Source organism: Meriones unguiculatus, chromosome 6 (assembly GCF_030254825.1).
Source record: "Meriones unguiculatus strain TT.TT164.6M chromosome 6, Bangor_MerUng_6.1, whole genome shotgun sequence".
Classification (NCBI taxonomy): Eukaryota; Metazoa; Chordata; class Mammalia; order Rodentia; family Muridae; genus Meriones; species Meriones unguiculatus.
The window spans coordinates 46936192-46952926 of record NC_083354.1 but is presented as its reverse complement, the minus strand read 5'-3'; the positions used below and the strand labels follow the sequence as shown (position 1 = coordinate 46952926).

Genomic DNA, 16735 nt, shown 5'->3' with positions numbered 1-16735 from the left:
GCATTATACTTTAACCAAACCTATAAAACTTAACAGTTTTAAGTAAGTTTGAGAAAATTCATGAACCAGTATTCCTAAAGACTTACAGAAAAAATGTATTTCATTTTTTAAATTTAAAAAAAGTCTAGTGATTTCAAAAGTTATTCTCCAATCTAGTAAGTTCTGTGAAAATATTTGTAAAGATTTATCAAGGCAACGTAAATCTAAGTTTCAAAGCTAGAAACTCTCGACTTCATTATAAACATGAAAATCCACATCTAGAATCTCAAAACTAGGACATCAAACATACGTCTGGAGTTATTTTACAAGTCGGGAATGGCACTTTTAATGTTTGCTCACATTTTCTGATACATACAATTTAGACATTCATTAGTATTCATTTCATAAGTTCAAGGTAAAAATCATCAACTGTCATGTCAGGCATCAGTTTACAATTTAAGTGGTCACAGTTAAGAAATGGAACCCTGGCAGGGAATACCTGTCAGCCACTGCAGAGGAAATGTCGAGTTTCTCCCCCCCCAGGAAAAGCCTTGTGAGCATCTCACTACTTTTGGAATCAAGTAATCAGGAACAGTGTATCTCAAGAACACTGTACCATGCCTGCACTTCAGTACCATGGTGGCTCCAGGCACTTCTGCTACAGACAGCACCGCCTTTCCCTTGGTCGGTGAAAATGAGAATATAACTGATGTTTCCTGAATGTACTTTTGTCTGTCCATGAAGATGGCTCTCATTAATCTAGGCTCTGTTTTAAATATTTAGCCCATGGGTTAACACACTGCCAATGAAGACATTCTGCTTGTATTTTATCGAAAAACACCTCAGGGATGTTTTTATTCTATAGGCTGTTTCAAGTCACCCCTGCCTGGTCAGAGCATTAATGGGTGACAGTCCAGAAGGAAGGCTTTCACCCAGACACTTGCCGGCCACAGCCGCCAGGTTACACATCTCACCCTCCTTCTGTGCTACTTACTGTCCAGGGCCTCAGGGCAGAGAGGGAATTACTGTAAAGAAAATTATAGAATGGGATGAGCCCCTCCTCTCCTTTCTGTAGGAGCGCTACTGACGTGGTTGCAGAGGGAAGCACGAGGCAACCATCAGTATTCAGTACAGCCTAACAGCTCAGTGACGATGCATATACCAGTTACGGTGGCCCTAGGCTTATCAGTTCTGACTGATACCAAGGGAACAGCCTCAGCACAGGAAGTCAAACGGATGCCATCCACTGTCTACATGTTCTTCATCTTGGCCATGAGATCTTCCAAGCTTTCACCAGAATCTTCCACTGTTACTTCAGGAACAGAATCCTCTCGCTGTCAACAAAAGGAGGAAATGCAATGAAAATGGAACCATGTAAAGCCACTTGTCCTCACAGGCTGCTTCACTCATGCTCAATGCGACTGCAAAGCTGATTTTCTCTGATAAATACATTTTGAAATATTTAGGAGAAATAAAAGTTCTTCATATTCCCCACCAAAATTTTGTTCAGAAAGCAGCAACTTCAATAATCTTGACATTCCTATTGAGTTTATTTTCAATATAAACCTACACTTATTTATATCAGACCATGAAGTTACAGTACATGTATACACTGTGTGATGTTCATGTCATACAAGCCTATCTCCTCAAACCATTTCTTTGTAATCAGAACATTCAAAGTTACTGCTGGCTTTCTGAGCATACAACAATGACTACCTACAGCCACCCTCTGTGACAGTCACCAGAGCTTAGTGTTGCTGGCTAGCTGTAACCTACAACTTTCCATCCTTCAGCCCATGCTCACCATCGGGAACACTATTCCACTCTCAACTTTTATAACATCATACTTTTTAGAGCCCACATGAGTGAGATCATGTGGTGTTTGTCCATCTGTGCAAATCGTATTTCACTTAATTACTTCCAGGTCTATGTGACACAAATGACAGGTTGTCATTTTATGGTTCAACAGTATTCCATCCTGTGTGTGTGCGTATACATCTATCTTTTATGAATTAATCAATAGACATTTTGGCTATTTAGATATATCCCTGGTGAGACTGCAGGACTGCATATATGGACCCTCCGTTCTGTTTTCCATAATGGATGTGCTAATGTACACTGCTGATAGCACTGTATTATTACATTCTAGGTCCATTCTGCATTCTTGCTAATACTGCCTTTTTCACTTGCAGTGAGACGGTTTTTATCTGCACGACACTGATGATTAATGATGTTTGGCAACTTTTCAGTCACTATTGCCTATGTGTATGTCTTTTTGTCTTGTGGTCCCAGCTCCCGCTCTTAAGTCTTCACTTGAAGTCTTCACTTGAGAAAGTCTGTATTTCTATAGTTTGCTCATGTGCATGCTTTCTCTCTCTTTCCCACTCACCCACCACCACTCACCTCCCACCCATGGCCTCCACTTCCATATCAAACTTGTAAATCTCCAGCTTCAGTCTCCTAGGTGCTAGGATCACAGGCACCATCACCCATTCCTGAAGTATGCTAAAGTGGGTTTGTGGCTAGAACTACCAACATGTGAAAGTAGTATTTTAATTTAACCAAATTGTGTTTGTTTTGGTTTTTCAAGACAGGATTTCTCTGTGTAGCCTTGGCTGTCCTGGGCTCACTTTGTAGACCAGGCTGGCCTTGAACTCACAGAGATCCACCTGCTCTGCCTCCCCAGAGTATTGACATTACAGGTGTGTACCACACCTGATTCCAAAATATATACTTGATACATCAGTGAAATTTTAAGTCTCTCCTTTCTCAGTTTCAAATGAGCTGTGCCTATTTCCATGCTGACATATCCATTTCTTAATACCTCACTGCCTACAGTGTAAATATCTAAAACAGGAAATGCCTCACCAGCCTTCAAAAGCTGAAAGAAGATAAATATATATTTCCTCTTATCTGATATTTACATATGGGTAAATCTGATTTCACAAATACCTTCTTTGGGACTGTGTATGCCACTGTAATTCCTTCAGGTAAGGTGGGAATGGGACCCGAAGAGTTCTTCAGTTCCTCTTCTGAAACCTCAGATACCAGCTCAATACCTGTAAGTTACACGTGACCTGTGCTCATTATCAAGAGAACTGTTACTTATGCTTTTGTATAATCTTGTATTCCCAACAAGACAACAAAGAATTATTTAAAATTTTGTGTACATTCCTGCCCAGAAAAGTGTCTTCCTAAGTGAGTGGGGTGCACGAAGGCTTCTTACCCCACTCGTTGTCTTCATGAACCACCTTCTCCTCCTCCTCGGGTGCGGCCTCCTGTGTAGGCAGTGCTGCCGCCCTCTTCTGTAAAAGCAAACAATACAAACTGTTGTTATTCCTCAGCTCTGCTACATTCCTCAAGAACTCAGCGGGCTTTTTTTTCTTTTTTCTTTTTTTAAGATTTATGATATATGCTCTATCTGCATGTACACCTGTGTGCCAGAAGAGGGCATCAGATCCCAGTAAAGACAGTTATAAGCTAACGTGGTTGCCAGGAATTGATCTCAGGATCTCTGGAAGAGCAGACAGTGCTCTTTACCCCTGAACAATCTCTCCAGGCCCCATACAGTGCTTTTATCTTACCAAAAGCAAGAACAGATTTTTGTTTTTTAAATGTGCTAAATTAAATAAAACTGTAATAATCCCGAATCCATTTACATTATTTCCCAGATCTGTTTCTTTTGAAAAGCTGTCCTACATGATGTGATCCTCAGACTTTCTGACTGACTATATATACCTTATATTCTTCCTGTTGCTTCCTACAGTTTCTGTCGTCACATTGAGGGTTTGGCTTCATGGACATGGTAGGAAAAAAATCCTGCATTGCATTGTATCCAAGGTAAAAACTGACGTTGCCAAATTTTAACAGAAACCTGGAACAGAAGGTCAAATTAGATAAGCATTGTGATGAACACCTTTAATCCCAGCACTTGGGAGGCAGAGGCAAATGGAGCTCTGTGAGTTCCAAGCCACCCAGGGATACACAGCGAGCCCCCTATGTTTTCAAAACACAAAAGAAAAAAAAAGCAAATTAGATTTAAACAAAGAAACTTTATTATTTACTAGAAGTACACTTTTTAAAAAGGACTTTGGAGTAGAATTTTATAACAAGCAACCTACAAAATAGCAACTTTCTCTACCTTATTTATAGAACGGCTCACAGTAGAGTCTTGGATATTTGTTCAATAAATGAAGGAAGGAGAAGTTCACGCTCTTTCATCACTGTTTAATGAGCCTCTGATAAAAATAAACTGCTGGCAAGTGACGTACTGCATGCTGACCCTCAAAGAAGCGCCTTGATCTTAGAGGACCTGCCATGTGAGAGATGTGTTCTCAAAACCCAAGCGACTGGGGCTTGGCAGATAGCTCAGTGGATAAAGTACTCGCAGTGCAAGCATGACAGCCTGAGTTTGGATTCCCAATGCCCACAGAAACAGCAGGCATGGCATCATGAGCCTGTTATTCCAGATCTGAGGAGAGGAGAATGGAGACAAGAAGATCTCAGAGCCTTGCTGTTCAGCCAGTGTAGCCAAAATGGTGAGTTCCTACATCACTAAGAGACCCTGTCTCAAAAAATAATGTGGACCACAGCTTAGATGCAAGGCATAGAGAAATCAAGCTAAAAGGAAGCTGTAAGGCTCTCCCCACTGGCCAGCTTTTACAGTACTAGAAGATGCTATAAGGCTGTTAGGAAAAAAAGGCATCAATGGCCTTATCCATTAATACCAACCTGCCAGACAACATGTGCCCACAGGTAGAGTGATGGTACTAATGTTGGCACAGATGTGGGGTGGGAACCAACCACTCTGACTGGATTTGATGACTGCTCCACAAGAAGGAATTCAAACTTGGTACTGCAAGGGCAGTCAGAAACCATAGCCATGGGGTCCTAGGAGCAATTTCCAACTGCTATTTAAATAAGTAACCTACCACTGTACCAAACTATTTTCTAAATAGTTAAGCTTATGTCCATAAAAGGTGCTACCTCAGCCCTAGTGAAATAAGCCTCTTTTTGCAATGAACAGCATTGAATACAGACATATGGCTGCTCACGATGCTGAGGCTAAGTGACAGCTGAGTGTCACTTAGGACATTGACAGCTCAGGAACACTGCAGAAGAGGAGGTGAAAAGAATGTGAGAGCCATAACACAGGAAGAAGAGCTACAGAATGCTATCTACTAGGCATAGCACCACCACTGTGGTGATGAGCCCAAAGCAGCTGTGGCTGTTTGCAATGGGTCCACACAATTCTGGGTCTATCAACAGTCAATCATGGACCAGAGAGGCATATAAGGCCCTACCCCTCCCTGCCCAACACTGTCTGCTAGTGGATTCTGAGGAGAGGGCAGTCATTATCTTCAGCTGTGACACCAACAGATGTTCCAAACCTATGGCCACACAGATAACCCTGGTTAAACTTAGTGGGTCTTGAACTAAAGACAAAGTCATGCATGTGGAAAGATAAAGGGGCAAGAAGAAGTGAAGAAGTTAGAGCAATCAGAATGCATATCATACATGTATCAAACTGTCAATAGTGAATTCAGAAGCCATTTAAAGGTAAAGAGACAGAGAAAGACACACATCGCCCTCTGGCCTTTACATGTGGAGGCACAGAAAAGCGTACTTCATCATATGTGCACACATGCACACCCCCAAACACAGACAAAAATCTGAGACGTGATGCTAAGTCTAATTTTAAAGACTAATATGACCTACTATAAACTATAATTTTAATACAGTAAACTAAAACTATACTAAGTCATTGATGTAAGTAGTATCAGGTGGAGTCAAAGCATTTCCTACACATAGAAGTCCGTCGTGACCCTACCCCTGCCAAATACCATTCCCTGTAAAAGCTTGGTTGTGTGTGTGTGTGTGTGTGTGTGTGTGTGTGTGTGTGACAACTTAACAAAAGCCGGATCAACTGAGAAGAAAAAAATGCCTCCATCACATTGGTCACATCGGTCTGTAGGCAGGTCTGGGGCGTTTTCATGATTAACAATTAATGTGGGAGTGCCCAGCTCACTATGTGTGGTGACACCCCTGGGCAGGTAGTCCTGGAAAGTATTAAAAATAGGTTAAGCCACAGGGAGCAAGCCAGTAAGCAGCACTCCTCCTTGGCCTCTGCTTCAGTTTCTGCCTCCAGGTTCCTGAATTCCTGCCCTAACGTCCTTCAATAAAGGACTAAGATGTAGGCGTGTAAGCCAGATAAACCCTTTCCTTCATGAGCTGCTTTGGGTCAAGGTGTTTATCACAGCAACAGAAACCCTAGCTACAACAGCTTCAACATACAAGAGAGTACATAAAACTAAATGAGGGCTGGGGAGATGGCTCAGTGGGCAAAGTCATGAAGACCTGAATTCAGAGTCCCTGAATCCATTAAAAACTTGACAGTCGTGCACGACTACAGCAGGATGGAAGGCAAAACAGGAGAGACCCTGGAAGCTCATAGGCCCAGCTATCCTGGTGCATGCCTGTACACACACACAAACATGAATGGGAACAATAAAAGGCCCTAGCTCATAACAAGGTGGAAGCTGAGGACTGACAACTGAGGCTATCTACTGACTTCCTCATGTAGAGGCTAGTGTGCCTATATACACACACAACATCAATGCATGCGTATACCCACATAACATATACACATAAAGATTAAAATAACATGACAAGAAAATTTTTTTCAAATACATATATGTAAAGCTAAATATGTAATAAGGAATGAAAAAACCTGCAGATGATAGTACAATGATCACTCATAGAAAAAAAACCCTAAGTGCCCATCCCTTTTTTAACAAGTAAGCAGAAAAAATAGCTCTTCTTCAGATTGGCAAAGCACTAAGAGGTTGAGGATACTAATGTTGCGGACAGCATGTGCAAGCCAAGTCCCTTGAGTCTTTGACTGACAGTATAACACCTTTCCAAAAACAACAGGGTGATTGGGAACTAAATTACAGAAACTCACACTAAACAGAAGTTTAGTATTCAAGGACCTATGTAAGATGCTGTCTGCAGCACATGCAATAATAAAAGTGTGGGCAGCCTAAAGGCACATTACTAGAGGAACCCTGAGGGAAACTTTCTTGTAGCCAGGACGGTTTTCCCTTTTCGTGTTCTTAGTACCTAGACCACTGCCTTCAGAGTTCTTGTCGTGTTATGACCTCTGCTGGAGCCACACTTCTCATATCAGAATGCCTCATTTACCATGCTGCAGTTTGCGATTATACTGGAGACTTTAAGAGACATAACTAGGCTAGTAAGCCTGAAGTGGGACAAAAATTAGCCAGAGTTAGGGAATTCTAAAGGACTTCTCCTGCAAGTGTTTGTGCCTTATCTCCACCCACTGTCTAGGTCTATACAGCTTAGTGCTTCAGAGTCATGTGTCACACAACAGTTCAATCAGCAACAGATGACATATGTTCCAGTGGTGGCACAGGGTTATTTGGTCTAGTGTCTCTGAAGTGCAGTGTGTTTGCGCCTTGTTGAAAATGCTTAATAATGCATTCTCATAATATAGCTCTCTTACTCAGGGGGGTAGGACTGGGTATACAGACCGTGGCTCAATCATTTTACAAGTTATTCCAAACGCAGGGGATAACTGACACTTACACAAACATGTATGCATGCACACACTCACATAGATACACGTGCACACACACACACACAAGCGTAACGTTAACAGAAGTCCATGTATGTATGATATACCGAAAAGCAAATTTAAGTTTAAGATAACTACTTAGTTGGCAACACCAATTCTTGGAGTATTTTATGAAATATGTTTATATCAAAACTGTACAAAACAATTCAGAAACATCAGCCCTCACTTACTTTAATACATTCTGTACCAAGATCCCTGCAACCACTCCCATGGTGGTGGGGAGACTGGCTGCGCAGACGCCTTCTCGCTTCAGGGTTTTCTCATCAATATTTGAAGCAACGACAAGTGGTGGCGCACACTGCGTGAAAAAGAATGCACCAATTTCAAGCGGATGGAGAGAAAAGACGAAACATTCCAAACAGTATCCCAGCCCATTTCTTTGCTCCTCTGTATTAAGACATGGATCACGAGAAATCACTGATATCTACCCGTGAGCCTAGACAATGCCTACCGCAAAACAAGCCGACTCTCCAGGGATCATGAGCTGGATGTGCCCGGAAACTGCATTTTCACTGACCCCAGATTCCATCCATGTCTGACCAAGTTCATTACAAGCCTTAACAGAAAAAGGTGAAAACACAAAACACAAATCACCGCCAACCTCATTTGTGGAACATCAGGCGTTTTCTAAACGGATAATGTGGGTTCCGGGGTCAGAAGGAAGAGCTGCAATGGTTAAGTGTCAGTACTCCAGTAACAGCAAGTGCCTTACCCTGAACCACCGCTTCCTAGATGTCTTCAGATTAACGCAAAAACCTAGTTTTCTAAAACTTCTACAATACAAAAATGCCAAGTATCATTTAAAAGTGATTCACAGAAAAATACTTTATCTTTGGGAAATGTTCTCAGTTTAAACATTTAATACTAGTAAGACAAAGCAGCTGAAACCAATGATGAGCTGGTGAGCTAGCCCGGCAGGTAAAGGTGCTTGCCACCAAGCCCACTGACCTGAGTTCAGTCCCCAGCCCTACATGGTAGAAAGAGAACCAACTCCTACAAGTTGCCCTCTGACCTCCACATGGACATGGTGGCCCTACTCACATACACAGACACACACACACTAAATGAATGTATCATAAAATATTCATTTACTTTAAAAACCACACAGCAGAAACAGCTGCTGCTTTACACATTAAAGAGGGGGAAATGTCACAGATGCGGTCAGAAGCTTGGACCACAGTTTAAGAGCAGGCTAACTGTGACGATAAGAGCTTGAACTTAGAACACTTGGACTAACCCAGGGCTGCAGCGCTCATGACACTCACTGTATTTATTGCCATTCGAGCTTCAAAGTTGTCCACACAACTAAGAACCAGGTCAACAGGTGTTCCTTCTTCCAATCCGCCATTACTAGAGAAGAAAAATAAATTGTATTTGAGGAAAATGAGGATACAAAACACATTTATTTCTTCTGCCTGTAACCTGGTGGCTGACGCCCATAAGTGCTACCACCTGGGAGACTGGTGCACGGTGACTGTCACTGGCTCCATGACGATATGAGATCCCACCTCAAAATACAACCAAAAGCAAACCCAAACCCCCAGGCCCATATTAAATCTCCAACTTGTTTCTTGAAGGAAGATCTCAAATTTGTGATCCTCCTGCTTCAACCTCCAAAGTGTTAGGATTACAGGCATTCACCACCATACCCAGTGGGACACGAAACACACTGTAACTGAATTTTATTTGCGCAGTCAATTTTCTTTCATTAAACGTCTGAACACAATTATAAGTGTTTAATGTTAAGGACCCCATATAAAGTGGTAAGCCACTTTCTGAATAGAGAATTAATGATTTTAAGAAACATCACAGAAAAATTACTTCTCCTAAAAGCTGAAAAATTTGTCAAAAAAATTTTTTAAGCATTTGTTTAACTGAGCTGGACATGAGGGCGTTACATAAAATATTATAAATTTTACCGTATTCTAAGCATGAAATGTTCAAAGTTTTCCACTGTGGTGATATTGTAGTTGTGAACTTCAAACAGAACGTCAGGGTTAATGTTCCTGAGAGGAAAAAGCAAATGTTACAAACCCCCCTTATACGAATAGGAGGAAAAGCAGAAAAGAGAGGGCTAAGGAGCAAGCAGGATTTAAGTGGGTCTGAAGAAGAGCGGTCCTCTCTGCTGCTCTTGTTGCACTCAAGGATGAAAACACATTATATCATCTCTGTCCAACCCTCGGCCACAGGCTGCAGCTGCTGAAGAACTGCGAGTGCAGCCCACCATATTTGGATGACTATGTCTTTCTGCACGGCCAGTGGTGGCTACCCTAATACAGACAGTCATAAAGACTACAAGACTGCTTCCGTATTAACCCAGCGCCTTCACTGCTACTGGAAGCTCCAGTTCAGCCCGACAGTTTATGTCTCATTCAGTCTAGTCCAAGAATGTCTGAGGCCCCACAGTTTAGGGCTTGCCCATGAACCAAACCTGGCCCACTACTTGTTTTGGTACAGCCTTTAAGGTTAAGAATTTCCTGGTTTGGATTTTTGAGTCAGTATCTTGCCATGCAGCCCTGGTTGGCCCAGTAACTCGCTATGCAGACCAAGCTGAACTGAAATCTGGGCCAGTCCTCACACATGCCTCAACTTCCTGCGTGCTTGGATCTGCAGCATGTGCCACAATATGCCACTACAAACAATGGTTGGGGGGAAATCTTTTTCAGAGTACATCACAACGTGTAAATGGAATTCCGATTTCAGAGTCTAAAACTCCACTTTGATTGGAACAAAGGCATTCTCAATCATTTGGTGTTGTCTATGGCTAGTCTCACACTGGCTCCATAGTTAGGCAGTGGCAGCAAAAATGAAAATATCCACACTCCAGCCCTACACAAAGTCTGCCATCCCAGGATTAAGACAGAAGAGACTGCTCTGCCTAAGTGAAATACGCATTTCACAGAAAAACCCAAGTGCATTTAGAACAGCTTAGCTCACAGCAGATACACAAACACTCCACCCCATGTGGCCCTCGACTGCCATCCCAGTCACCTCAGGGTGTGCTCTGCTGCTTGGACCTTACTCAGGCCTGCTTGATGAGGCTGGAAGAAGAGTCGATTCATGTTGGCAAGTTCCACCTTGTCATAGTCAAAGAGTAGCAGCTAAAATGAAAACAGTGGTATTTCAGTGAAAAATGACATTTAACTAGAGGATTCACCATGCGATAGGCTGAATGTTAGTGGTGTGATAACATCAGTTACTTCTTAGGCATTTGCTGTCTTGCAGTGGTAAACATCCTTAGAGGCAAATGCACTGCTCCTCTTATCCTCAGTTTAGTGACAAGGCAGCTAGGGTGGCGCTGAAGGACACTCAGCTAATACATGGCTCTCAGCACAGCAACGCTCCCCTAACCCAGTGCCATGCTGCTTCTACAGCCCAGCTCAACGAGAAGGAACATTCGTTCCATCTCACTTACACATCCTAAAACTGTGCCAAATTCTACTTCATTCCTTTTCGCCCTTGATTCTCTTTAGATGACATACCACACACCCAAGTCAGGGCTACAATTCATTACCCACAGAGAATTACCTACCACACACCCAAGTCAGGGCTACAATTCATTACCCACAGAGAATTACCAATCAGTTAATTACTGTTTCCTGCTTTATTCTTAGGTCTACTTCAGTGTTTGCTATGTACACATCATTTAAAATGAGCAGAATTTCACATTTCTTATCCGTAAGAACAGGTTATAAATGATATTTATCCTTCTCAATGCAGGAACAAACAAACAAGCAGAAAGCCTATGACAACACACAGAAAATTTTAGTATTTTGCTAGCAAAGTGACTACATAGGCCCTTTATAACTCCAAAGCCCCTTAACCATCGTTCATTCAATAAGAGAGAGAGGATTAAATCTGAGTTTGTGACTCCTCGCTAGCTTTATAAAAAGAAGTGAAAGCTGTTACTTTGCTACTACTTGGCTTAGGTCACAGAGAAATGCATTGACTTTCTGGCCTCTAGCACATCTGGAAAGCAAAGCTGCTGGTGCAGACTTGGCAATCCAGAGAGATGTAGATACTTGCAGAGATTAAGGAACAGGCTCTGGGTTTTCTAGGCACTACTTCCCCACTAATTTCATCAATTAGCTTCTTATCTATTTTACAGATAGAAGAAAGAATGCCTGAAACTCATCTGTTTAGTCTTGGTTTACAAACCTGGGTATATAGTGAGATCATTGGAAGAGTTACTGAAAATGCAGGTGTCTGCATCTCATTGCCAGAATTCCTATTTACATATTATTAGCACAAGTAAACATGAGAACTATCAAAGTCTTCCAAGATTCTAATTATAGCAGACCCCAGGAAAGACTTGAGGCCTTCTTTAGCATCATCTGCATTCCCTGAAGTTTGTTAGTGGGGTAAAAAGCACTTCCCCAACATTAATACACAAGAGTCAATATGCGATGCACCTTGAAGTCTTTCTCCCTAGCATACGTGTAAGCAAGGCTCCAGTCATTCTCAGTGTTCAGTTTTTGCCTGTCAGGATTACTGGAAACCAGTTATGACAATCTTCAGGAGTATCTGACACCTACAGGATTAAAACCACATAACTGAGGTCTGGCAGTCTGTTTTAATATGGCCACATACTCAACTTTTAACTACTGACCTCAAGCATCTCCAATATCCCCTCAATCAACCCAGTACTCAAGTCATCTGCAAGTAATTTTTGGCCTGCTTTTGTAAACCACTTCAAAGATATTTCATTCATTTATTTATTTATTATTAATCTGGTTTTCCAAGGCAGAGTTTCTCTGTGTCGCCCTGGCTGTCCTGGAACTCCTTCTGTTGATCAGGCTGGCCTCAAACTCAGAGATATGCCTGTCTCTGCTTCCTGAGTGCTGGCATTAAAGGCGTGCACCACCACTACCTCATTGATATTAAAATTCTTAAAAGCATTTTTAAGTTTTTATTGGCATAATTTTTATATTGATAAATGACCATTTTTGCCACCTCTATCTTTTAATATTAACTTACTGACAAACAATACTGGAGAATGTTTTATGAAAATAACAGAAGGCAGATAATTGTAGAAAACATCCATTCAGCCACTAAGTAACATCAATTGTCCCTGGGTTTATAAACCTAAGATTAGCAGATTAAATTCTGGCAGAAGGTTACTTCTTTTCTATAGTTCAAGTCCATTAAAAGAAGAAAACAAAATGGCTAAAATTAAAAAAAAACAAAAACATCTCTTAGTTCAAATTCAATGCCACTAGTTCAAATTCAATTCCACTACATGTGTGTTTACCTGAGTACTTAGTAAGATTTTCAACATTTGAGTACTTCATGTTATACTTTATCCACTTAAATGTATTGTCTTTAGTATCACGGGGTTAAATAAGACAAAACTCCATTGTTAAAGAACCGTAAAGACGTCACGTGGCAAAAATTTAATTTTAAAGGGTCGGCACTTTTTAAAATCAAAATAAATGCTCAAGTTGAATCCTGTTCCCAGAATTTGTACTTTGCTCCTCAGCTGTGCCATTTCCAGTGAGCCAACTGTGTAAAGGTATGCAGCCTAACGCTGACCACTCACAGTGGGACACAGGAACCCTTATTTCAGGAATAAAAACCCAGCAGAATCCCCACTGGGTGAGCTTGCCTATTGATTTAGCATGGCTTTGCAGCCTTCTGCAGAAGTAAACTTCCTGCCTGCCTAAAATGGTATACACGATGTGGTGTTTGGGGTGGGGACCCCAGAACCATTTCTAACAGGTTCTATATCTAAACTAATTCCAAATTACTTACACTTTACGCTGCCCTAAACAAAAGTTCCTGGACCCAATTAAGTACCTTTTGTTTAGTCAGCAATAATATGAACTTTTGTCTGGAGAAAGCTATTACTTGGCCTTTTGAGAAGAGCAATCTCCATGAATATAACAGAACTCAATAAACCACTGAATGAGCAGAGAGTGCTAATTTGTACCTGATTTCCTCCAGGAGCAAACAGTTCTCTACTGGACAGGCAAAGAGAAATCTTTTTACCTTACCAATGCCACATCTTGTCAGCATTTCAGCAGTTACGCTACCAACTCCACCAACACCTACTATTGCCACAGCATAGGTACGGATTTTCTGTGGAACACAAAATGGTACATGTGGTAGTTGACATTCTTCATTTGATTTGTCATCAGAAATTATTCTCATTTACTGAAATCAAGTTCTGAAGCTTAGAAAGGTTCATCATACCTCATAGTCACTGACAATCCCCATCCGTTTCAATGCCATCAGACGGCTTAAAGAAAAAACAAGAAGTTTTAGAGCTTTTGCAGTTTTGTTTTGTTTTGTTTTTAATATATGTGTGGGTGGGTTGCTTGTATGTTTGCCTGTACATGCAGTGCCTGCAGAGGCCAGATGAGGGTGTCAGGTCACCTAAGACTAGAGTTTTGCATGATGAACTGCCATGTGGGTACTAGGGAGCAAATCTCAGTCCTGTGGAAGAACAGCCAGTGCTCCTAACCACTGAGCCATCTCTCCAGCCCCAAGCTTGAAATCTTTTAGGTAACAGTGATATTTATAGACACTCACCATCAAAGAAAACAATCACCAAATCACCGAATTACTACTCCTTCAAAAGAGGACTCTGGTTGGACATGGTGGCATGCATTTGTAATCCCAGCACTTGGAAGGCTGAGGCAGGAGGATTAGGAGTTCAAGACCAGCCTGGAGTACACAACAAATTTGATGGACCACTAAACTTAAAAGCTAACTTTTACTAGATAAGTTAAGTCACTAAGCTTAAAAATATGGACTCTCCTGGATGCAGCCTGTGAAATAGTATTTTTCTTCTAAAATACCTTCTTTATCCTAATGTGTAGCCAAGATTTACACCTAATGGTCAAAATGAAACGTCATTATGTTCCCTTGCTTTGTTAGTATTATAAAGACAATGAAATAAGCTCATGGCCTTTGCCCATAATGAATGTCTGTTTTTTGGAAGCATCTGCTGTATGCTAAGGACTCTAAGAGGCATTTTAGCTACTGCTCATCTGCTCTATTATCCTGAGAGAGAGAGGGAAGGAGTGGAAAAGAGAGAGAGAGAACTGTGATAAATACACATATGTACATAAAATATGCAAGTACTAAAGTTTTCATTTGGTTGTTCTTTATGGTACAAGTGGATCCTTGGCTGTTAGGAAACAGCCAAGAGGTCTGTTAGCAGACCTCTGGCTGAGCCCTTTCTTCCTACTTTCAAACCTATGTGACCATATCTATAATTGCATGCTATTACATTATTTTCACTTCTTGCTTTTCAGTCTTAAGTCTTAAATGCCCGTCACTGATGGACAAACACTTCCCACCCCAGTACCTTGGTCATTTTGGTGAGATCATAACTGCTCACTGCTGCGTATTTTAGAACCTTCCCTTTCTTCCATAGCCTCCATTCTTCAAGGCAGCAGTTGGGTCTCCCTTATGCCCAATTTCCTACATGCTTTCACTCACCTTAAAGCTCCTCTATGTACATTCACATGCAGAATTACCAAATTCATCGTGAGAGTGTCTCTAGACTCTCGGCACCCACAGTCCTTTTTCTGGAACTTCACCTATGTTAAAGCTACCTGGTTTTTAGCCTCACTGCTTACATCCTTATTTACTTAGAAGTAATCCAATGCCACAGAGATCCTATTGTTTACATAAATCCATCTAAAATAGCTCTCTATCACTTTTCTCACCTGCAGGGTGAAAGCAAAATAACAGCAATCCCACAGGGCTGTGGTGAGAAGAAAAACATATGTAATGGAAGATCTAACTGCATGCTACTGAACGCAGTCTTGTATGAGGCTTGCCATGAACAGCTGCTGTTCTAAGAACTTCACATAAACTGCTTCAGTCTTCATAACTATGACAGAAACAGGCATTCCTATGGTCCCACTTTACAGGTGGTGATCTAAACCAGATCAGCAGTTGTTAGAACCAGTTGGAAGTTACTGGCTACTCAGTTAGCTCAGAAATGAATGCACTCAATTTTGATGCACAGGTCTTCGCCTTAACCAATGCTCTGTATTCTCCCTCATAAATTAGTAAGTCCTTTTAGGGAGAGCAAAGGAAAGGGGTAGGCAGGCCTGGCAAAGTCTACAGTCAGCGACGTTTGTAAGCACCTTGGTAAACCCTAGGAACTAATTCTCCCTCTACTCACCCCACCTAAGTTACCCTGAGAGGCCTTTAGGAAACTGTAGTCTATTCTTGGCAGCTTTAGCTTTACATGAGATGTTACTTTCTGACAGAGCTTACTATCAATCAGCCTTACGCAGAGCGAGGTAGACTAATAATGACAAAGGCGACTGGAAACTAGGTGCTGGACAGCGAACACAAAAGCTGCACCATATGGATGCCTGGCTTGGACTGTTTTGTTGTTTGGTTGTTTTGTTTTGTTTGTTTTTTTAATAAAATGTTATTTTTCTTCTTTGCAGAAGGGGTCTCACTACACAGCCCAAGCTGACCTGGAACTCGAGACAAGCCCACCCCCCACCTCACCTTATCAAATGCTAGGATAATCAATCGTGAGCCACCACGCTTGGCGAGGATTATCTTCTGCTAAGCATAAGACGTGGCCTTGCCCATCTGGAAACAGGACCTCTACGCGAAAAAAAGGGGCCGAAGGAGGCGCGCGGAACCCTTCAAGGGGAGTGTGGCCCTGACTGCCCCGCCGTGGATCACCTGTAGGGATTGGAGTCCACCACCTCGGAGCTCATTTTCTCGATGCGGGTCCGGCCGCCCACTCTGTGGTCGGCCCCCACAGCCCGCGGGCTTCTCTCCCTGGCGAGTTCCTGCTCCAGCTCTTCAACCCGCTGCCGCAGCCGCTCCACCGACTCGGCCATGGCTGAGCCCCCGGCGGCCGCCGCTCCCAGCCCGGGCCGCCGCCGCCGCCGCCGCCCCACGCTGCTCCGCTGGGTCCGCGAAGTGCAGGAGGAATGGACACAGCCTTCCCGGTCCCGACACCCGGGAAGCACCTCCAGGGATCCCCGTGAGACACGTCTCCGTCACGCCCACCGGGCTTCCGGTGCGCCGCTTCCGGTGCGCCGCCTCCATCGCTCCCCTCGGTAAAACCGTTCCTGGGAAGAGTTGGCCTTCTTCTCTAGAACCGAAAACCAGGTC

The 16735-nt window shown here is 42.4% G+C and overlaps 1 protein-coding gene across 1 annotated transcript; it reads right to left on the bottom strand.

Annotated features, from left to right (window-relative positions):
* Positions 1-297: 297 nt before the first annotated feature.
* On the bottom strand, positions 298-16645 carry Uba5 (ubiquitin like modifier activating enzyme 5). The gene is made up of 12 exons (XM_021647793.2): positions 16298-16645; positions 13829-13874; positions 13625-13714; positions 10628-10737; positions 9556-9642; positions 8902-8986; positions 8088-8192; positions 7807-7934; positions 3718-3853; positions 3206-3284; positions 2932-3038; positions 298-1313 (listed from the first exon to the last, which is right to left on the bottom strand). The coding sequence occupies exons 1-12, from the start codon at positions 16456-16458 to the stop codon at positions 1230-1232; spliced, it is 1218 nt and encodes a 405-aa protein (XP_021503468.1). The 5' UTR covers positions 16459-16645; the 3' UTR covers positions 298-1229.
* Positions 16646-16735: the final 90 nt, after the last annotated feature.

Bases quoted from the DNA above. Each gene is read 5' to 3' on its own strand.
- Uba5 (XM_021647793.2), bottom strand. From the start codon at position 16,458: ATGGCCGAGTCGGTGGAGCGGCTGCGGCAGCGGGTTGAAGAGCTGGAG. The intron at 13,875-16,297 runs GTGATCCACGGC...TTTTTCTTTAAG, and splicing joins GTGGACTCCAATCCCTACAG to CCGTCTGATGGCATTGAAAC. The intron at 3,285-3,717 runs GTATATATAGTC...TTGCTTTTACAG, and splicing joins AGCAACAGGAAGAATATAAG to AAGAGGGCGGCAGCACTGCC.